Source organism: Lepidochelys olivacea, assembly GCF_965140295.1.
Source record: "Lepidochelys olivacea isolate rLepOli2 genome assembly, chromosome: 3".
NCBI classification, from domain to species: domain Eukaryota; kingdom Metazoa; phylum Chordata; order Testudines; family Cheloniidae; genus Lepidochelys; species Lepidochelys olivacea.
In genome coordinates, this window is record NC_140413.1 from 193,598,815 (window position 1) to 193,622,671 (window position 23,857).

At 43.1% G+C, this 23,857-nt stretch overlaps 1 protein-coding gene and 1 long non-coding RNA gene across 5 annotated transcripts in view; one reads left to right on the plus strand and one right to left on the minus strand.

Annotated features, from left to right (window-relative positions):
* Positions 1-4,734: 4,734 nt before the first annotated feature.
* On the minus strand, positions 4,735-11,663 carry LOC311518218. Of its 3 annotated transcripts, none has more exons than XR_014710924.1 (3): positions 11,616-11,663; positions 6,220-6,299; positions 4,735-5,296 (listed from the first exon to the last, which is right to left on the minus strand). It is a non-coding gene; the product is annotated as an uncharacterized lncRNA (long non-coding RNA). The 3 variants fall into 3 exon arrangements; XR_014710925.1 differs by having other exon boundaries at positions 11,601-11,652; XR_014710926.1 differs by lacking the exon at positions 11,616-11,663 and adding an exon at positions 11,357-11,594.
* A 99-nt stretch (positions 11,664-11,762) lies between these two features.
* Positions 11,763-23,857, plus strand: part of PPP3R1 (protein phosphatase 3 regulatory subunit B, alpha) — an 86,990-nt gene continuing 74,895 nt past the window's right edge. Inside the window, exons 1-2 of one of the 2 annotated variants that reach the window (XM_084623824.1) lie at positions 11,767-11,914; positions 14,329-14,364. In XM_084623824.1, coding sequence (XP_084479950.1) covers positions 11,912-11,914; positions 14,329-14,364 — 39 coding nt within the window. In that variant the 5' untranslated portion in view covers positions 11,767-11,911. Of the gene's footprint in view, positions 11,915-14,328; positions 14,365-23,857 lie in introns of both variants that reach the window. The other variant, XM_084623826.1, reaches the window with a different exon arrangement.

Consider the following 23,857-nt stretch of genomic DNA (forward strand, 5'->3'; position numbering starts at 1 on the left):
AAGATTTAGCATCTTCTGACTTAAACCCAAGATAAATGGTTTATCACAACCAGAGTCCAAACACAACCACAAAATAAGAAAAATAAGATGAGCCTCTGCAGGTAACACGTAAGAGCCTGGCTGCACTAGCCAAGCACATTGGTGAAAGGACAAAGAGTGAACTTCTGAGTACAACATTTGTCCTATCAATTTTAGAAAAGTGCTTGTGTTCCGTTCCTCTGCGATAGTACTAGGGTATTGAGAAACTCCCACAGTTCTTGGCACAGCTCTCCAGAAGAGGTGCTTTTTGAAAATCAGCAAATTATAACTGGCTGCCCACCAAAGATGTGCAAACAATCACCTATTATTATAAGCTGGTAGGCAATTGAAGCGGTCACAATATCAAGCCATTATGCCACCAACAACCCAGCCTCAAGTTTAATTGAAAAACTCAATGGTTTCTCCAAAGCATTGTTTCCACTTGTTTGTTCTGTGGAACCAGCTCTATATCTTGAGGTGCTATACCCACACACAGCTGTGGGGACAGGAGTGGAGGGTGGGAGGAGTACTTTTCTCACCCAATTGATTTTAGGCAATTCTGAAGCTGTGTTTAGGTTAGATACCTGAAACAGAAGCTGGTCAAAGGTTCTAAATAAAGAGTCTTAAAATTAGGACAGGAAAAGGAGGAAGTGGGGGGCAGGTAGAGATAGCAGGATGGATTTAGTGAAAACCCTGTGCAGCTAAGCCAAGTAATAGTTTTGTTAATATACCCCCATATATTTGGAACACCTATGCTCCCAACATCCATTATGAATGAATCTGGAAGGGAAACAGTGTTTCCCCATTTTAAAAAAAGCCATTTTAACAATGACCCTGACAACAAAACTGGGATACATACCAACAGTTTATTAGCAGGCAACCTGTTGTAGATTAGGGTTGTCTCATCCTTCCTCTTCCCGAACTCTGGATAGAATTTACACAACCCAAAGACATTCACAGAGCAACCAGCAAAATATTAGGACTACATTTTTATTTCTCTCTGCCAAAAAGAACAGATAAAAGCTGATATTTGAGATAAATTTGAGCAACCTTTTATTTTCAAGTCCATTTGTGAATGCATTTCAGTCAGCATTTATACTGTATATTTATATTTGTTTTATAATCTATTAATTTCATTTACCTAAATTGGATTTGTAGAAAAATGGTTTGTCAGTTTTGATGACTGAATGCATGGGAGCTACTTTCTAAATGCACTGAGCTGTGGCTAACAAGCCAGCACCAATGTTTATACTTTAACAATGGTGCCATTTCTCACTTCAATTAGTAAATGCTCTTTCCCTGGGAAAATGCTGCCTTATATTTTAGCTGGTAGATAAAGAACAATTTCCTTCAAAGCTGTTTGCAGTAAGATGACTAATTGATTCTTATACAAGGGTAAAGGAGAACAGTAATGCTTACTAAAAATAACTATAACAAGCCTTAAAAGCCAGTTACTGAGAACATGTATATTTTTCAAAATGATAGACATTTTAGAACCTAACTGCAATGCCTCAAGAGTTCACCTGCTTTGCTGAGGAAAGCTTCTTATAGGCCTTTAAGGGTCGGAAGTGAAAATTATTTAATTAGATGGAGTCCCAGGCCCTGGGTTAACTGACAACTGAATGATCCATGAGAGGCAGTTTAGTGACAGTTGTGAATGAGGTGTGAAGAGACAAAATACAGGGTAAGATAGATGCCCTATTTTTATCCTGATTTTTGGTTTTTAACTGATAATCAATAAAACACCACAAATACCAAAAAACCCAAAACAATAAATCAGAAATTGGTGTTTAACCAATAAACACAAAAACACTGAAAATATTTACTTGTGTCTAACTGCTTGTCTACACGGAGCCACAATGCCAACTATGGGGGTGCAATTTCTAACGTGCACTAACATATTGTGCATTAATTTGTTTGTGTAAACTCTCCTGGTGTGCACTAAACGTTCCCTAGTGCGCTTTAATGTGGTGCTGTTTGAAACATTACATTGGGAACATTACAAATATTGCTCCATTACAGCGGTGTATACCATAATGAGTAATGTATAATATACTATACATTACTCATTACACTACAAAGAGAAAGCCAAAAAACCCTGATTTTTGACATTACATAAAATGTAAAAATTGCTAAAAATAACCCCTCAAAAATGAAATACACATCAAGAAAATAGAAGCCCAAGATAAAAAGGATCTGCTCAGAACACAGAGGGACCAGTGTAAACATTGGACTTTATTCAAAAAAGTTCAAAATTTATATACTGAAAAAACACCCCAAAGTAAGTTAATTAAGGAAAAAAATTCAGTTATGTAAGGAAAAAAATAGAGCTAGATTCTAGTTAGATAAGCAGTCAGGAAGATTTATAGGGTAGTTTTAATTAAAATGGATATCCATGTTTTTCTGTTGTATAATTTATTAAGTTAAATTTAGTAGGCAACCTTTCTGCAAACTGCACCTTTACTATTAATGTTGCTGAGGAGCCCCAATAAGCACAGAGTTAACTTTAATTTTATCTGTGTGGATAGACATTTTGGTTAGAGGATAAAATACATACTTATTCTAGTTTGAACTGAAGTAATTATGCTGCAAAGAAAACTTACTCAAGAGCCAAACAGGAAGTGTTAAGCAATGAAATTTTCTGAAGCTTGTTCTAAAAAAATATTTTAAAATAAATACATTTGCAAAAATACTACGCCAGACTGACATTCAGGCACAAAGGAACAAATGCAGTGAAGAATATTAATGAGTACTATTCAGTGTTTAGTACACAGTGTTACAAGCATGTGCACCACCAGTAAACACTGGTATTGTATTTTTAACATCTTATAAAAGAATGGTAAGTACACCAGAGAAAAGCAAACCACTAAAAGAACTGTAGGAAATAAGCAGGTAAAAATAGCTAGTATGGCTCAACACACAATAGCATAATAGAGAGATGGTACTTCACAATTAGTTCATTTTAGTGTGTCCTCCCATTTGTCTTTGGGTATGTCTACACTATGAAATTAGGTCAATTTTGTAGAAGTCAATTTTTAGAAATCGATTTTATACAGTTGATTGTGTATGTCCCCATTAAGGGCATTAAGTCGGTGGAGTATGTCCTCAATACTGTGGCTGGCATCGACTTATGGAGCGGTGCACTGTGGGTAGCAATCCCACAGTTCCCGCAGTCTCTGCTGCCCATTGGAATTCTGGGTAAAGCTCCCAATGCCTGATGGGGCAAAACATTGTTGAGGGTGATTTTGGGTACATGTCGTCAGTTGCCTCTCCCTCCCTCCATGAAAGCAACGGCAGACAATTGTTTCATGCCTTTTTTCCTGGGTTACCCGTGCAGACGTCATACCATGGCAAGCATGGAGCACGCTCAGCTCACCGCTGTTGTTGTGAGCATTGTAAACACCTCACACTTTATCCTGGAGTATGTGCAAAACCGGGCTAAGAGGACGATTGTGATGAGGACACGGACACAGATGTTCCTCAAGCACGGGCTGTGGCAATTGGGAGATTGTGTCAGCAGTGGGGCTGGTTGATACAGTGGAACGCTGATTCTGTGCCCAGCAAACAAGCACAGACTGGTGGGACCACATAGTGTTGCAGGTATTGGATGATTCACAGTGGCTGCAAAACTTTTGTATGCGTAAGGCCACTTTCCTCAAACTTTGTGAGTTGCTATCCCCTTCCCTGAAGTACAGGAATACTAAGATGAGAGCTGCGCTAATAGTTGAGAAGCGAGTGGCAATAGCCCTGTGGTAGCTTGCAACGCCTGACGGCTACCAGTCAGTCGGGAATCAATTTGGAGTGGGCAAGTCTACTGTGCGGACTGCTGTGATCCAAGTAGCCAATGCAATCACTGACGTTCTGCTATCAAGGGTAGTGACTCTGGGAAATGTACAGGTGATACTGGATGGCTTTGGTGCAATGGGGTTCCCTAACTGTGGTGGGGCGACAGATGGAACATATATCCCTATCTTGGCACCGGACCACCTTGCCAACCAGTGCGTAAACTGCATGGGATACTTCTCTTTGGTGCTGCACGAACTGGTGGATCACAAGGGATGTTTCACCGACATCAACGTGGGATGGCCGGGAAAGGTGCATGACGCTCACATCTTTAGGAACTCCAAACTGTTCGAGCAGTTGCAAGAAGGGACTTACTTCCCAGACCAGAAAATTACCGTTGGAGATGTTGAAATGCCTACAATTATCCTTGGGGACCCAGCCTACCCCTTGCTCCCATGGCTCATGAAGCCGTACACAGGCAGCCTGGACAACAGTAAGGAGCAGTTCAACTATAGGCTGAGCAAGTGCAGAAAGGTAGTAGAATGTGCCTTTGGACGTTTAAAAGCTTGCCGGCACTCTTTGCTGACTAGGTTAGACCTCAGCGCAACCAACATTCCCATTGTTATTGCTGCGTGCTCCATAATATCTGTGAGAGTAAGGGGGAAATGTTTATGGCGGGGTGGGAGGTTGAAGCAAATTGCCTGGAGGCCGATTTTGAGCAGCCAGACACCAGGGCGATTAGAAGAGCACAGCTAGGCACGCTGCACATCAGAGAGGCTTTAAAAACCAGTTTCATGACTGGCCAGGCTACAGTGTGAGAGTTGTGTGTGTTTCTGCTTGCTGCAAACCCACCCCTCTTGTTGATTTTAATTCCCTGTAAGCCAACCACCCGCCCCACTTCGATCACAGCTGGCAAAGGAAATAAAGTAACTATTGTTTTGAAACCATGCATTCTTTCTTTATTAATTAAAAAAAGTGAGATAACTGACAAGGTAGCCTGGGTGGGGTGGAGTGAGGGAGGAGGGAAGGACAAGGCCACATTGCTTATTGTAGCCACACTACAAATCAAAACTGTTTGAATGACAGCCTTCTGTTGATTGGGCCATCTTCTGGAGTGGAGTGGCTGGGTGCCCAGAGCCTCCCCCCGCACTGTGTTCTTGGGCGTCTGGGTGAGGAGGATATGGAACTTGGGGAGGAGCGCAGGCAGTTATACAATGGATGCAGCAGGGGTTTGTGCTCTTGTTGGCTTTCCTGCAGCTCCAATAGATGCTTCATCATGTCCCTTTGCTCCCCCTTTAGCCTCAGCATCACCTCCTGCCTCTGCTCTTCATGGTCACTTAATGCTTTCCTGGCCTCTGCCACTGAATGCCCCCGTCAGTGCAGGAGGACTGCACGAGCTCAGAAAACGTGTCATTGCGAGTGCGTTTTTTTCGCCTTCTAATCTGTGATAACCTCAGGGATGGAGATGATAGGGGGAGCATAGAAACATTAGCTCCTGGAGTGGGGGGGGGGGAGATAAAAAGGGAGAGTAAAATTTAAGAAGATACATTTCTGAGAACCAAAGGGAGACTCTTTCACAGTGAATCAAGCAATTCACAGCAGACAGCACATGTGCTTTAGGTACAAGGTCACATTTTGCCTTTTATAATGAGCGCCTGCCGGCATGGTGACATATCACAAACGGCTGGTCAACAGAATTCAGTTTCCAGGCAGCCATGGTAAGCCTTTTGGTACGCGGGTTTGGCTTCTTACGCCTTCAACACATGTGGGAATGGTTTAAAACTGCAGCACCATCCTTTCCCATAGCAAGCAATGCCGGTTGGGTTTCACGTTTAAAAAGAGGGGATGCGGCACAGACCTCTCCCCACCCCACCGCGTGGCTATTCTCTGGGATGATCCCTTCACCCCTCCCCCCGCCGCATAGCTATTCTCCGGGATGATCCCTTTTTGCCAAGGGCAAATAACCCAGCATGAACGGGGTCTTTTTACTGTTCCCTTACAAAAATCCCCCTATTTCAACCAGGTGACCATGAATGATATCACTCTCCTGAGGCTAACACAGAAAGATAAAAGACTTAATGTTGCTTGAATGCTACCAAAACCCAGGACCATTCGCTGCCATGCTTTGTGCTGCAATGATTCCAGACTACTTGTTACTGGCTTGGCATGGTAAAGTACCATGGTAAAGTACTGTGGAGGGCACAATAAGGAAGCCCTCCCCAGAAATCTTCTGCAAAGGCTTTCAGAGTACCTCCAGGACAGCTTCATGGAGATGTCCCTGGAGGATTCCTGCTCCATCTCCAGACACTTTTCCAGTAGCTGTACTGGCCACGAATGCATCCCAATTCTTCAGGGCAAATCAAACATTAAACACTATTGCTTTTAAACCCTGTACTGTAGTTACAAACGTGCACTCACCAGAGCTGCCTTCTCCAGCTTCAAGGTCGGAGATCCCGCCTTGGGAGGGTATTGGCTCCAGGGTGATGAAAAGGTCCTGGCTGCCAGGAAGAACAGATTTACCACTTGTCTGCTGAGCATCCCCCTCCCTGTTGTGTGAGACTCCACCCTTTCAGGTGTCCATGGACAGTGGTAGCATAGTGGTGTGATCCCCCCCAGAATGCCATGCAGCTGATCATAGAAGCTGCATGTATGGGACTCTGACCCGGAGTGACTGTTTGCCTTCTTTGTCTTTTGGTAGGCTTGCCTGAGCTCCTTGACTTTCACGCAGCACTGCTGTGTCCCCCTGTTTAGCCTCTCTCTACCATGCCCTGTGCGATTTTGGCATATATATTAGCATTTCTTCGTTTTGATCGGAGTTCAGCCTGCACAGATTCTTCTCCCCATACAGCAATCAGATCCAGTGTCTCCCTTTCGGTCCATGCTGGAGCTCGTTTGCGATTCTGGGGGGACTGCATGGTCACCTGTGCTGCTGAGCTCACCATGCTGACCAAACAGGAAATGAAATTCAAAATTTCCTGGGGCTTTTCCTGTGTACCTGGCTAGTACATCAGAGTTGAAAGTGCTGTCCAGAGCGGTCATATTGGAGCACTCTGCGATAGCTCCCAGAGGCCAATACCATAGAATTGCATCTGCACTACCCCAAATTTGACCCAGCAAGGGCTATATTAGCGCTACTCCCCTCGCTGGATTTTAAGAGCCCTTTAGGTCGACAGAAAGGGGTTGGTTGTGTAGATGCATTCATTTTAAAATCGATCTAAGGTGACTAAATTCAACCTAACCCCATAGTGTAGACCAGGGCTTTGTGTTGAAGAGCTTCTGAACTATTAGCTATTGTACTACAGGATAAAAATGATGTATTTGGGGGAAAAAAAGTTGAGCTGTTTCGTTAGCCTTACATGAATAAGGTTAAGAATTTTAAAGTTAGTGCATTCTTTCTCGTTAATGCCATTTGCTTCTCTCTCATTTCATTCAGGTTGGGCAATAAAATTAGACTAGTCAGATTCATTTTCAGTTACAGTCAACATCTAGTCAATTTCACTTCCTGGTTCTCATATACTCAGTAGGGTTGCAGCCTTAGGGATGCAAACACAGCAGAATTTTAAATTGAAGCTATTTTTTTCCTTTGGAATTTTAAGAGTCATGGAAACATTTCGGTTGATCTTAGGTTTTGTAAAACAAGTCTGGGGCCTAAATGTACATGGCAATGCTGCCCCTGAGAAAGCTGTATTTTGAGTAATAGCATCACTAGTAAAAGTTAAGACTGTTTTATTAGCATCTGTGTTATAGAGTTTGGATTAATTTACAAGAGCACAGTTACACAAGCATACAGTATCTATTATCATGGCAATGAATGTGTGACAAAATATGAATACAGTAACTCCCATACCAGAGCAGACTAGTGATCCACCTCGTCTAGTACTGATCTTTGACAGTGGCAGGGCCAAGATTCTTTAGTCATTAAGGTACTTCTTGATTGTTTGCTGTTAATTTAGCATTCAGAAATATGTGACTTTTTAAAAATTGTTTCTTCCACTGTGCATTATCTTGCATTTATCAACAGTGAACTGTGTGTGTCACCATACTGTTCATTCACCGTTGTTAGGTCTTTGTCAATTTCTCCAAGTCAACTCAAACTCAGACTAACCTCCAGAACTGAGTCATCTACATTTTGTCACCTCACAGTTCACCATATTTCTCAGATATTTCTAACAAATACTAAACATCATGCCTACTATGGAACCTACAGTACTCCACTCTTCATCTTTTGCCATGTTGAAAACTGTCCATTTTTTCTTACCCTGTCTTTTAGCCAGAAGTTTCTAATCTGTGATAAAACTTCACGTTTCACCCAGTGATCTAGTTTCCTCAAAAATGTTAATAGCCTCTTTCAGGGGATAGCTGACCCTTAGTTCCTCTTTTACTGCCTTTGCTCACTAACACCTGATTTCAAGAGTCTAGTTACTTCTTAGAGAGTTGACAAGTTGGCCCCAGGCACAAGCAGAAAGAGTGACCACGCAGGGACCACTGTTCTTGTACTAAGAAAAGGAGTACTTGTGGCACCTTAGAGACTAACCAATTTATTTGAGCATAAGCTTTCGTGAGCTACAGCTCACTTCATCGGATGCATACTGTGGAAACTGCAGAAGACATTATATACACAGAGACCATGAAACAATACCTCCTCCCACCCCACTCTCCTGCTGGTAATAGCTTATCTAAAGTGATCACTCTCCTTACAATGTGTATGATAATCAAGTTGGGCCATTTCCAGCACAAATCCAGGTTTTCTCACCCTCCGCCCCCCCCCCCCAAACTCACTCTCCTGCTGGTTATAGCCCAGATAAGCTATTACCAGCAGGAGAGTGGGGTGGGAGGAGGTATTGTTTCATGGTCTCTGTGTATATAATGTCTTCTGCAGTTTCCGCAGTATGCATCCAATGAAGTGAGCTGTAGCTCACGAAAGCTTATGCTCAAATAAATTTGTTTGTCTCTAAGGTGCCACAAGTACTCCTTTTCTTTTTGCGAATACAGACTAACACGGCTGTTACTCTGAAACCTGTTCTTGCACTGAGTCATCAAGTCGTAAGCCAGCTCCGTCTCCCACTCAGATAGCAAGACAAGAGTGGGGGGACAATTCACTCCTTTGATAACAGGCTAGAAAGGGATGAAATTCACAGTCCAGTTTGGGGACCTTTGTTCTCAATGATAAAGCTGGAAACGATTAGCTTAGTGCTAAATTAAATGATTTCCCCTACTCCTCCCCCCAAAAAGCTATCATCCTGAATTTGGTAGGATTGATTTGTCAATAAAATGTCATTAAAAAATCAAATGCCTGCAAAATGACATCAGTGTAACTGTTTCTGCATGATTATTCTTAAGGGATATCAACATGGTAATATTTTATATTTATTTTCATCTCTCTACCTCATTTATCAGAACCGTGTCATATTGTATTGATAGTCAACACAAAAAGTTCTGATCTGCACAGTAAATGCCATAAGGTGGCAGTTGTAACCTACAGCCGCTAAAGGAATGCAAAGTAAAACCACTTTTACTTAATATTTCACTTTACCCTTCATAAAGTCTTTCCTAATAAAGCATCTGCTGGCCTACTTACCACCTTACAGTATAAATAGGTCATTTTCTGAAGGCCGATCTTACTCATGCCAGCAATTACTGTCCTAAAAGCTAGCCCTGAAAAGGTACTCAGGCTCCATTCCCTATATTATTTGCACTTATATAGCACCACTTCTTATAACTAATTTGTAAGCGCTTCAGGGCAGGGAATGTCACTTTGTAAAATGCCATATATATGTTAGTGCTATATAAGCACTTTTAGGCAGAATGCCACTATCCAGTAGCTCAATAATATTGTCTACAGCCTAGCTCTACAATACAACCGCATTTGCTCCAACCCCTCAGACAGAAACAAACACCTACAAGATCTCTATCAGGCATTCTTACAACTACAATACCCACCTGCTGAAGTGAAGAAACAGATTGACAGAGCCAGAAGAGTACCCAGAAGTTACCTACTACAGGACAGGCCCAACAAAGAAAATAACAGAACGCCACTAGACATCACCTTCAGCCCCCAACTAAAACCTCTCCAACGCATCTTCAAGGATCTACAACCTATCTTGAAGGACAACCCATCACTCTCACAGATCTTGGGAGACAGGCCAGTCCCTGCTTACAGACAGCCCCCCAACCTGAAGCAAATACTCACCAGCAACCACACACCACACAATAGAACCACTAACCCAGGAACCTATCCTTGCAACAAAGCCCGTTGCCAACTGTGTCCACATATCTATTCAGGGCACACCATCATAGGGCCTAAATCACATCAGCCACACTATCAGAGGCTCGTTCACCTGCACATCTACCAATGTGATATATGCCATCATGTGCCAGCAATGCCTCTCTGCCATGTACGTTGGCCAAACCGGACAGTCTCTATGTAAAAGAATAAATGGACACAAATCAGACATCAAGAATTATAACATTCAAAAACCAGTCGGAGAACACTTCAATCTCTCTGGTCACTCGATTACAGACCTAAAAGTGGCAATTCTTCAACAAAAAAACTTCAAAACCAGACTCCAACAAGAGACTGCTGAATTGGAATTAATTTGCAAACTGGACACAATTAACTTAGGCTTGAATAAAGACTGGGAGTGGATGTGTCATTACACAAAGTAAAACTATTTCCCCATGTTTATTCCCCCTGCCCTCACTGTTCCTCACATGTTCTTGTCAACTGCTGGAAATGGCCTATCTTGATTATCACTACAAAAGGTCTTTTTTCTCTCCTGCTGGTAATAGCTCACCTTACCTGATCACTCTCGTTACAGTGTGTATGGTAACACCCATTGTTTAATTTTCTCTGTGTATATAGATCTTCCCACTATATTTTTCACTGAATGCATCCAGTGAAGTGAGCTCTAGCTCACAAAAGCTTATGCTCAAAAAATTTGTTCGTCTCTAAGGTGCCACAAGTCCTCCTTTTCTTTTTGCGGATACAGACTAACATGACTGCTACTCTGAAACCTGTCAATAATCTTAGTTTTGCATAATTAATTGCATTAACATCAAAGACACACTGAAAGCACTTGGCTAGAAATGATAGAGGTAAAATATTATTTGGGGGCATTTCAGCATGAAGACTCCAGTGAAGTGATACCACAACTGGTGGAGGGTAGCAGCCAGTAACACAGGATCGGCTCATCCTACCCAGATCCACACACAGAAGGTAACCGCCACAATCAGATCCCTCCCCATGTGCACTTAAGCGTGTGGTGGGGTAGCCACCTCTGCAGCCCTCTCTGGGGGAATCCAATGAACAAAAAGGCTGAGGAGGCAAGATAAATCATCAAGGGGGCAGGTGGTGATGGTTGTAGAGAACATCACTTTGTGCGAAACACGGATTATTCCTTCCCTCCCCCACGTTAACCAGGGCATAAGACAACCCAAAAGGAAACAGCTTTAGCCCCAGTGTCTCTAAAGGGCCCCAGGCAGACGGTTTGGGCAGGGACAGGAAAGCCTCCCCCCAGGGCAAAGAGAGAAAAGGAGGCAACACAGTGGCACAGACCTCCCTGCCTGTAGGGGGCTCCTGCCCCCCAGCCGAGGGAGAAACGAAGCTTGGGAGAGGGAGCTGAGGGTGGAAGTCGACGGGGGTCCGGAGAGGGGCCCCATGTGGGGCAACAGGCCCAGGAGAACCAGCCCCCAGCGGAAACTCCCTCCACGAGCTACAGGAAGCAGGGGCCGAGGGGACCCACTTCCCGCTCCGCGCGAGGGCTAACCCAGATCCGGCCGGCAGCCGCCATTTTACACACCCCTATGTGACCAACCTCCAGCCTCCCCCGGCTGAAACGACAGAACGTCCCGCGCGGTCTCCCCCGCCCCCCGCACGTATGCAAATTAGCCCCTGGTGGCGGGGGTGCCCGGATGTTGGCTGCTCCGCCCTGTGCTGCCGCTCTTCGCTCGCTCTTCTTCCCTCCCTCTCGGTGAGGTTGCGGGTCAGCGCGAGCCACTGCAGCGAAACCGTCAGCGGCAGCGCGGCGGGACTGAGCGGGCGCGGGCGGCTACTGAGACCGGCACTCGGCGGATCCAGCTGCGGGGAGGCTCCCAACACCCACCCGCCACCATGGTGAGCAGCCCCCGCTTCCCCTCCCCCGCCCGCCCGCCGAGCCCCCTGCACCGGGCCCGGCAGAAAATTCCAGACCCAGCCTGGTCCTGCGGGTCTGGGGCAGAGATCGGGAGGGAGCGGGGACGGCAACGGCCCTTAGGAGCCGCCCCCGTCCTGCTTCCCGCGGGCCCGGGCCCTCCCCTCCGCCATGCCCGGGCCGCCTCCAGATATCCTCGTCCCCTCCCCACCCCCGTGTCCCGGCCGCAACCCCAGCTACCTCCGTGCCTGGGTCGCCTCCAGATACCCCGGTCCCCTCCCCTGGGCCGCCTCCAGCTGACCTCCCGCCCCCCGGCGGCCTTCAGCTACCCGTGTCCCCGTCCCCGCCACGCCGAGGCCAGCTCCAGATACCCCCTGTCTCGTCCGCCTCCGGATTGTCCCGCCCTCCAGGCCCGCGCCGCCTCCGGGTACCCCCGCTGCGCCCCCCAGGCCGCTTCCAGATATCTCCTGTCTCCTCCCACATGACCCCCTACAGTCTTTTCCTGCCACCCTGTCAGTAACAGCCCATCCCCCCGTCCTCAGACCCCGTCATCCCCCTCACCTACCCTTCCCCTCGCTATCGTGTATCCCCACGCCGCTGCTCCTCTGCCTTTATGCCCTCCCCTCCCCTGCCCCCAACCTCAGCGTCCCCGGGCCCCCTCCCATCTCTGAAACAGGATTGAATCCTAGGCTGCTCTTCATCTGTTTCCCAGATGTAGTCCTGCGTTTCTCTGCCATTGCTCAGTGGTGCTGTTCCGTGGTGGTTATTTTGCAGTCTTGCAGGTTTTTTTTTTTTTTTTTTTTGCGCTTTGGTGCAGCAGCGTTTGCTTCTCATGTGCAGACCCGGAAGGCTACAATGTACGTCGCCCATGGCAGACTTTATTGCTCAGAGTTTGTAAATCTTACAGTAACTGTGATCTGTATGTAGATTTTTGGATGTTGTAAGAAGGTTTGCAGTATATCACGGTGTGCATGAAGGGGTTGTCTTTTTAAAATCATAGCGATTTAAATTTCCCTTTTACTGCCGTAAAATTAATCCAGACATATGGTATTCTATGCTGTAGTATTTTACGTCGACACTAGGGGTATCTCCTGCTTACCACTCGTGCCAAGAAATCAACGCCCTTTTTAATAAACATTTATTTTATGCTAAATTATCCGATACCCCTGGCTGCAGGGTGACTTCTGTCAAAGTTTCAGTTTTGGAATTGGGAAATGTATACAATTGGAGCTATTCATTCCCAGCTCTTCTTCCCTTATGTGCAAAACCAGCTGTTTATCACCATTACATGTTAAGTCTAGCAGTGCGTGTGAACCAAAAATGGATTTCCTTTTGTTTTTATTTTTAAAAACACAATTGCCAACTTTCCTTTTTACTGTGCAGCAAAGCTATGGTAAAATATTATGCTGCATGTTTTGACTGATCTTGTAATTGTACCTTTACTTTCTGTTAGAAATATTTTGTTAGGGAAACATTTTAGAGGCTTGCTTTGTTTTGAATTGTGGTTCTGGAAAGCTACTGCCAAACATTTGAAATACATAGAAAACACTAAGGCTATCAAATCCCTTCCCTGTTCTGAAAAAGTGGTAATAAAATCAGGACTTAAAAACAAAACAAACCTTTACTATTTGAAGCCATGTTACCACTGCAGTGCTTCCAGTTGTTGTATGTACATCTAATAACTGAACGATATGTAGCTTTCATTACATTATAATTACATTAATGCAGTCATTAGCCAAGGTTATATGAGAAGAATTTCTTGAAGGTTTCTCTGATGCTTATTAATGTGCACAAATTACAAGAAAGAGTTCCTGAACGGTGAGATGTATTTTTGTGTGTCTGTGAAAGGTCTTTATACTCACCCTAATTTTTCACTGCCTTGTGAGAAACTTTTGCCAGCATAGTCATATTGGGTGAAGGTGTCTTTTTTACAACATTTCTATACCAGCAAAAACCTTAGTGTATACACAGCTATGCTGTTAAAAATACTTTTGTTGGTATAGTTTATTTTGCTGGGGGAACTAATATAATACGCTATACTGGGCAAAAGCGTTTTTATTATTTATTTATTTATTGCCAGGATAAGCTGCGTCTACACTAGCAGTCTCTGAAAACCTTTTCTGATGTAGACCTGACCTTTAAGTCTGAAATTTGGATAAAATTTAAGAATAGATTAATTTGAGAAATTAAGATCAGCATAATTTAAGCTGCCTTTCATTTTTAGGAAAAATTGAATATACTTTGTGCTAATTTGGATGCTTTCACTGCAAGAGACCAGTCTCAATGTGTATAAACTAAGATCAAATCTTATTTTTCAGTTCTAACTTTTACTTTTTTGTTTTGTAATAGGATGATGGTTTTCGGAGTTTGAAGTAACATTTCTCTTGTGTTCCTGCAGGACCAAAGTACTGGCAGTTATAGTAAACGAGCTGAGGTGAATGTATTGTAGTGTGCATGATAGGTAGATTTATTCTAAGATTTCATAGATAGTAAGGCCAGAAGGGACTGAGGTGATCATTTAGTCTGATCTCCTGCATAACACAGGCCATTGGATTTCTGTGAATTAATTCACATTTGAACTAGACTATATTTTTAGGGGGAAAAAATCCAGTTGTGATTTGAGATGTATTCTGAATATAAACATTAGTGAGAGTGAAAATAGAACCACAATTCTGAGGTACATTGAACTTGTTAGTATACTTATTTAAATATTTTTCTAATGGGCACCTAAATACTAAGGTGATGGGTGCATTACAGATTACTTGAAGCAGTGTACACACTTTATTTATCAGAGTTTGATCTAGACAATATGGTCTAAGGGAAAAATTACTTTAATCAGAGGGAAACTTACTGGGGAGTTCTATAAAAATAAACTATGTTGGTTTTGGGCAAACATGTTGTTGGGACAAATTATTTTTGATAGCTTCTTTCCCACTGGGACATGGTTTTTCTAGCTAGTTTTGAACTTTATACCTGGAGAAAAGGAAATATAAGAATTCAGCAAGAAATCTTTTAACTGGACGTAACATAATATATATGTGCTTTTAGTGGGGGGAAAAATTCAGGGCATTGCAGCAGATTATTAATTTAACTCTTGCTTTCTGTAAAATCGGGACCTCATGATTGTCTACTCGGAGATTATGCCTACCTTTACTCTGGAGGTGATGTGTCTACTATAGACCATCGCTTGAATATGCTGGCTAGTAATAGAAGAGACTCAATCGGGAGGGGGGTCCTAGAGTACATACAGTGAAAAATGGTAAGTTTAAGGTTATTTTGCTTAATAACTTAGACTTGTGTGAAGGCATTTGCACTTTTTATCAAAGGATTCTTATTTTGAAGATTACATTTAAAGGGCATATTGTCTCAGTTTTGTGACTAGAAATTAAATTTTGCAAAGGAAAGAAAATGAGGATTATGCTCTTTACATCATGATGTCCAAAGAAGGTATGAAGACTTGACATTAAAAGAAAAAAAGTCAACTTTTTTTTTATATTAGAAATATGGGTCCTGTCTAGGCTGGAACATTTTAATGACTGTAGAGCTAACAAAATGGTATCATCACAAAACCGAGGAGAGTAAAAGCTGAGCAATTGCGGGAGAGGGATTTTAAGTCAGTGTTTGAACCTGTTAACTTTTAACACTTATTTAACTTCGATGGCTGATAAAACATTTTTAAGTCTGTGATTTAAAACCCTCCTTCAGTTAAGGTGTTAGCAGGTACAGTAAACATCCATAAGTTCTGCAGCAAAATCAGGGGAGGACAGACTTGACACTCCAGATATTTCTAAGGCTCAACGGGGAGCTATTCAAATCAGGGAAGCTTTAAAGGAGTATTTTGACAATGAACCACAGTAATGTATGTTTCTGTAATGCACTGAGCCAGGCATTGTTTTCTTGCACTGTGGTATGAACCCTCTCATGATCGCTGTGTGTGCAGTAACAATGCAAATGCACCTATTTGGCATTGTCAACTTAAGTTACATCAACGTTCATCCACCACTATAATTAAACTGCAGTTGCATGTCCACACAATGCTCCTTGTGACGGTGGAGCGTGTCCACAGTAGTTACTCTTGCATTGACAGAGAGCAGTGTGCCGTGGGTAGCTATCCCACTGTGCAACTTGCAACCATCTTCCCCTGGATGTTCTGGGAAAGGGTTTGCAGTGTCTCACGGGGGCGGGCTGAGCGTCCCATGATGCAGTTTTCTCCCTCCCATGAATCCACGGGTTTCCTAGTACATTTCACGCCACTTGTCAACAGATCCTGTAAACACATGCCTGCCATCTGTCAGAAAGCATGGATCCTGCAGTGCTCTCCAGTATTTTGGTGAGCGTTATGAACGCAACACAGTGGTGACTCTGATCATGACACCATGGTATCTGCCCTGTTGTGTGTGCCATGGACAGAAACAATTCAAGATTGCCGTTGGCATTCATGGAGGAGCTGCACGTAGTGGACTGTTCGTTCCGGGCCCAAGAAACAAGCATTGAGTGATAAGATCGCATTGTTATGCAGAACTTTTGGATGCGTAAATCCACCTTCCTGGAAGCGTATGTGGTGCTCATCCCTGCTCCCTATCACAAGGACACCAAAATGAGAGCTGCCCTAATGGTGGAGAAGCAATTGGCAATTGCAGTGTGGAAGCTGATCATTTGCTAATCAGTTTAGAGTGGGGAAGCCCACCATGGGGGTTGCAGTGATGCTTGCAAGTGTGCATGGCCATTAATCACCTCCTGCTGTGAAGGACTGACACTCTGGGCAATGTGCGTGAAATAGTGGATGGGTTTGAGGCAATGGGTTTCACTTACTGCGGAGGGGCAGTGGTGATATGCGTGCTATCTTGCGATGGAGTACATCAACAGAAAGGGCTACTTTTCTATGGTATTGCAAGTGCTGGTATATCATTGGGGTTGTTTCATTGATATCAACACGTGCTGGTCAGGGAAGGTGCATAACAAGTGCATCTTCAGGAACACTGGACTGTACAGAAAGTTGCAGGCAGGGACTTTCTTTCCAGACCAGAAGATTTCCATTGGAGATGTTGAAATGCCAGTAGTGATTCTGGGAGATTCAGCCTATGCCTTGCTCCCATGGCTCAGGAAGTCTTACATCAGCAACTTTGACTGCAGCAGTGAGTGCTTCAACAACAGGCTCAGCAGGTACAGAATGACTGTTGAATGTGTCTTTGGCCGCTTAAAAGGTTGCTGGTGCTGCCTCTTTGGCAGGTTAGACCTCAGTAAGGAAAATATTCCCATGGTCATAGCAACCTACATTGTGAAGCTAAGGAGGAGAAGTTTCTGTAGGGGTGGAGTGTTGAGGTGGATCAGCTGGCTTTTGAGCATCCGATACCAGGGCTATTATAGGGGCTCAATGTGGCTTTGGTTGAATCAGGGAGGCTTTGAAGGAGTATTTTGATAATGAGCCACAGTTATGTATGTTTCTGTAATGCATTGAGCCAGGCATTGTATTCTTGCACTGTAGTATGAACCTTGTAATGATTGCTATGCATGCAAGAATGCAACAAAGCAAATGCACCTTTTGGCACTGTCTTAGAATTTTAGCAGCAACCACCGTATGTAAGAGACAAATAAAGATTCATTTACTTTCTATAAGTACATTTTTATTCAACAGTCATGCAAACATTTCTATCTTCTGGAAGGAACACATTTGCCAATGAGGCTCTCACAGCTGGGTGTATGTCCAGCTGTCATTGTAAACATCCCTTGGGGTGGAGTGCCTGGGGTACTGCGACGACCCTGGAATATGTGAGGAATGTGTGGGGAGAGCCTGGAAGGCAGTTCTGCATGGGCTGCAGGGGTAGGTGAGCACGGATGTGTTCCGCCTGAAGTTCAGTCAGGGACCTCAATATCTCAGCTCCCTGAGCTCCTGCCTGTGTTTCCTATCCTGACTATCCATCCGCAGTTTGCTTTTGATAGCCTCTCTCCATGCTCTCTACTTGCAATACAAAGCACCAGAGGATTGCAGCGCTTCCTGGAACATGTCTTCCTTACTCCTCTTGTTTTGTCTCCTTATGAGCCTGACTCACTCAGCTGGTGTGCAGGAGGATATCCTCAAGGGCATGTCGGCAGATGGTAAAGAAACAATAGACAGAGGCATTATTGTGAGTGCAGTCACACTCTTGATCCAAACAAGTTAGCAATACAACTTTCTCACTTTCCCTTGGCAGGCATACATCACGGTGGGAGCCCCAGCCCTGGTGAGTTTGGCCTGGAGGGTAGGGGGTTTAAGTGGGGTACTTCAAGCTGGAGTGATGGGACTAGCTATATCCCTCCAGAGTCAAAAAGTGTTCCTGGCTTGCCACACCACTGGATATCCCTGTTACCTGTCCCCCATCCTCCTCCACCAATTCCACATCCTCATCCACCACGTCGTTCTTGGGGTTCACTCCGCTGGCCACTGTCTACGAACCCCCCTGAACTATCCACAGGACTTGTGGAGGTGGGGTCACTGCCAAGGATGGTGTGAAGCTTCATATAGAAGTAGCATGTCTTTGGCGCCACACAAGAATGACTGTTGGCCTCCCTTGTCTTTTGGTACGCCTGTCTCAGCTCCTTGATTTTTTTGCACAGCACTGCTGCATGTCCCTATCATACCCCTTCTCCTCCATGCCACAAGCAGTCGGCCTGTAGATATCAAAGTTCCGGCAGTTGGAGCGGAGCTGTGACTGCACAGTCTCCTTTCCTCCACAGACCCAACAGATCTACCACCTCCGGTGTACTCCAGGCAGGAGTGCATTTGCTGCGGGGAGCCAGCATGGTCAGTTGGGCAGATGATATGTGAGCTCTGCACGCTGAGCAAACGGGGAAAGCAATTTCAAAAATTCCTACGGCTTTGAAAAGGGAGGAGTGCATACCTGTGTACAAGGCTCCAAGGCAGCAGAGTTCAAACCAATGACCAGAGCAGTCATGATAGACATTTTGGGATACCACCTGGAGGCCACTTAAGGAACATAAACAATGCAGTGTCTACGCCGACACTGTGTCGCTCTAACTATGGTTCCCTAAGTGCTATGCATCTCGTTGAGGTGATTTTATTATGTTGGTGTAGCAGGAGAGTTAAACTGATGGGAGGAGCATTGCAGTGCATACACTTCCATAGTTAGGTCCACGAGGGAAGCTGCCTTACATTGACTTAACTTTGTAATGTAGACAAGCTGTTAGAGTAAAAAAAAAAAAGGGGGGGGCACAGAAAAATAGCTACTTGTAATTCCTTCTCCTCACTCCTGCTTTTCTAATCTTGATCTATCATGAAGAATCTTACAAAAAGGGTGTGGGGGGAGACGTATCCAGTTGTTCAAAAATCCTTTGCAGGTCACCTTCAATTTATGTAGTGCAAATTTTAAAAGGAACTAACTTGTAAAGATGAAAGTTTTGTAGCTTCCATCTAACTTCAGACTTAATTGGATGTTTGAGCAACACTTGTCTGGAAGGATTGTAGAAATGAGAGGATTTTTTTGGTTGTTTGCTTTTTATTCAAGGGCTGATTTATATTATGGTGACTAGCGTCCACGAAGCACAGGATTTTGTAACTCTGGCGTGATTCACTATTAGTAAGTAATTTTTTTCCTGTGGTTTCCTCCTATGATTTGTTGAGTGTTGCTAAAGAAAATAGTAAGAGAATAGTGACTTAATGCAGATATTAAGCATAGGTGATAGGCAAGCTTTTGATCCATTAATCAAAGTGCTTACAGGTTTCCTTTCCAGTGAAATAAAGCAAAACTTTTGCCCATAGTTTAAATTAATTTTTTTTTTAAAGCACTGTCCACAATTCTAATTTCAGGTTGGGGAGTCTTGCATTCTTGATTCTCCTGACCCCTTTCTCTCCTTGACCCTACTTCTTGTGATCCCATTTTGTGAATTTCTTGTGTAGGAGAGTTAGCATAATTGATCTCTATGATCACGCTGTTCTTTGTTATTTAGCAACCAGTTCACTTAGTGGTATGCTTCCCCATTTTTCCACCCTTTCTCTTGTTGGTTTATACGCATTTACCAGCCCCCCCCCCCGACGCCTATTTATCTATTTATTTCTGTGTGTTAGCTCTCCCCACAGAAAGACCCCAGAAGCAGAGGTGGTTGATTGTGCTTTGCTTCCTACACACTAATCCTTCCTCAAAAGCATCAGCAGGCGCAGGGAAAGCATTACTGTGCATGAAGCACAGCCATAATCAAAGTCCTTTGCTTTTGGAGGAGTTCTGGGGGTAGAAGAAAAGACTGAAATTAAGGTTGAGGGATACACTAAGGCAGAGATCTATATGTTAACTAAAAGGAGAGAGAGAAATAGAAGTGTTGCTGCTCATTGGATGTATAGTTGAAAAAGTTCAAGCAAAATTTCTTCATGAAACAAATGTACTGTATTAAATGCGGATTCTTTTCCATCCTTACACCTGTATCATCAAGAAGTATTTTAGTAAATATCACAAAAAGATTTGTACGGAGTATAGTTGTAGCTGTGTTGGTCCCAGGAGATATTACTTCATCTACCTTGTCTCACAAAAATGTTTGACATTTATACCTCTGGAATTTGAGAGATCTGATGCACTAGACTTAACAGCTCTATTTCTTTTCCAACTACCATACAAGCTAATCTCACAACACTCCTCTCAGTTTTGTAAAAATTGTCCTCGTTTTATAAATGAGGAAACTGAGGCAGAGAAGCTAAGTGACTTTTCCAAGTACTTAGAAATAACTGTTGAGATGTGTTGAGATGCATTTCCCAGCTCTGGGGGAAAAATAGCAATGCTAAACCAAATGGCCCAATAAGAATTTGAGGTCTCAGAATTTACAAATCATGAGGGCTAAAAATGCAACTTTTGTACCATTGGAAACCTGTTGTTCTCTGCTTCCCAGTGGCACCAGACATGTGACAGGCTGTCAAATTTTAAAATAATATATTTCGTACTTCATTTTTTTTCATTTTACACCCAACATGGCTACCACATAAAGTGGCCACTTTCTTGAAAGACAAGATATAGAAACTAGTGTTTTACATTGTGTGAAAGCAATTTTGTATCCAAGTTGCCAGTAACCTAAAGAAATGATAACTCTGGCAGTGTAAGAGGTCTGTTTAAAAAAACAACAACAACAAAAAACAAAAACACAAGTGGGGAAGAAACAGAACTAGATGAAAGCCAAAATATGTAAATTTAAGGTCTGATGTCTTGTGACCTCCCATAGCTAGGTATACTTCAGTTGGACCAGTGACCTTTACTGTTGTGGACCTGGAACGATGATTAGAGAATTTAAATTTTCTGTCATAGCAGGATTAGATTTCATGATGTCATGTCTTCCAGTCTTGCACTTGGATCACTGGGTCACACCATATATCGTAGAGAATTTATGGATTATTTTGGTCACCAGAAGAAACAGATATGCATGATAGCAATAGAAATACTGAATATCAAGGCAAATTTAACTGATAAAAATGTATTTGAGCTAAAGTGCAAATATTGTATCTTTGTTCTTACCAGAGTCTGTTAACATACGTAATTTCCTAATGGGACTAAATTTACTTTATTCTGTGTGACAAAGTGGAAACAAGCATTTTTCTAGATTACAGCCAAAAGTGTCTTCATGAACAAATCAATATTGCATTCTAGGCGTGGGCTGTCTGGGAGTTCTTGATGAAGATATAAGGCTAAAATACGTTAAATAGGAATGAAAAAAGCCACCAAAAAAAAGAAAAGAGGAAAATACCTGTGCACCTCAATATTAGTGAATTAAAAATACTTTTAAAAGTGTTAGCTGCCTAGTGTCTAAGTTGAAAAAAAAATCAAAACAAGCAAACGTTATGCATAAGAGAAGAGAATATTTGCAGATTTGAGATATTGCAGTTTTCCTCTCATTCATGCTAACTTTAAGACCATAGAAATTCTCCTATCCAGTTGCCCAGCTTTTTGTCCAGCTTAGCTCCACAGCAGTTTCTCATATCAACTTGCTTCACACAGTTCCTTTTCCTTCAGACAAGAAACATTTAAAATGGTCACCGTGTTCTTAACTGATCTGGAAATGCTGATGTGCATAAAATAAGTATTCTTTCGCTTCTTCTGAATCTCATTTTTCAACCATGTATTTTCTGAAACTTTCACCTATGATTCATTTTTTCTGTTCTTAGTGTTTTGTGTGCATGCACAGTTTAATAAAAATGCTTAATCTGTTTTTGAGTAAGAGTGGAAAAAATATTCCTCCCAGTAGTTTTTTTAACAACTGGACAGTCAAAATGGTTGGGGGTAGAAAGCTAATTTTTGGTGTTTATGCATTTCGCATCAAAGATAACTTTTTGATTTTCATTCAAAAGTTATAACCCATTAAATTTCATATTGTGGATGCGCAATAGAAATTACACTGGACTTTTAATGCACTTTTAGACTATGCAGCTAAGGAAAGCAGTGCTGTGTGTTAACATGGCTAACTTAACTGTGGGTTATTGACAGTTGTTTGACTGTGTGGTTAGTTAAGGCTCTACATTGTGAATAGAGAGGAATCCTCACAATTATAAATAATACTTCAATAACTGATCACCTTAAATAATACTTCTATAGCTGTGTTAAAGAAATCTTGGAAATCCTTTGAATAGGCCAGTATTGCTCCTTAACAGCCAGCAAGAATCTTAGCTCCCAAGCTACAAACGAGCTGTCCTAATTAGTAAATCAAATTTGTGAAGCAGTTTGTGTGGATGGTCGTTTTTAAGCTAAATTATATTAAATGCAGCTAAAAAGCCAGAGACTAAAAACCCAAGTCAAGTAAGCAACGTGACCATTTCTAAAACTTTCAGCACAGTCAAAAGAAAATTTTGAGCCACGTAAGCATTATTGCATTGTGTCAAATAGGTAAATCAAAGGAGTTGAAAAACTCCAATTCCTATAAGCCACTGCCGTAGAATGATAGTTAGCTAAAAATACAGTGGTGAAAGGCCCACCAGCAAGGTCCATGGGCAAATGTCCTGCTGAAAAGCCCAGCTACTGGAAAGGGGATTTTACTGGGATTTCTTGCAGAATATAGTCTTGGGACCCAGTGACCCAGATGCGGAGGTTCATCTTTTACATCTGCCTTTGGTTTGATATGAGTATATCTCATTTAAACTTAAAACTCCACTTCCTCCCCGTCACCCATGTTGGCTAGGAGGGAGGAGACCCTTGTCTCTTCTCCCTGCTTCCAGAATGTCCTAGCTGCTATGAGTGGGGCAGGCCTCTGCTACTGTATCCAGTTTCCATTCTCCCCACTTCCCAATGAATAACGCCACTGAGCACCACTGATGTTTCTCCTGGCATTTCCAGACAGCAGTGGCAGGAAAAGACTGACACAACTCTTGACAGTTTCACTGGTGACTGGATAGCAGCATTGAAACTGAGTCTAGTCGTTTTTTTTTTCTGGTGAGTAAAGTTATGAACAGCAGCAGCAATGTTGAAGTTTTCTTTTTAAGTCTTGCTGCATTCATTTTAACGGAATATATGGGCCCAAGGAGTCAAATATATTAATGTGACCCTGTCATTGTCTAGCATTAAACAATGTTAAACAAGGTTTTGGGTTTGGTATACAGAGTGCCCCTGAGGGAATTGTGTGCCAAAAAAAAAAATTCTGCGCACAATATTTCAAAATTTCTGAAAATTTTATTTATCAGTAAATAAAAGGTGGAGGCTCTAGCATGGCAGTGGGAAGCACAGGGGACTGGCTGCACGGAGGTGGGAGATCACCATGCAGACCCCCCCATGCCCCCAACATAGACTTGGCTGTGAGGCTGAACCTGATCCTGACAGTGCAAGGGCCAGGCCTGCCTCAGAAATACTCTGTGGCCCTGCCCCTCCATACCAGGTGTGAGCAGGTAGGCTCAGCCTGGCAGGATCTTAGTGTGGAGTGAGAGGATTCTGTGTGGGGGAATCTGGGTGCAGGGGGGATCTGGATGCACT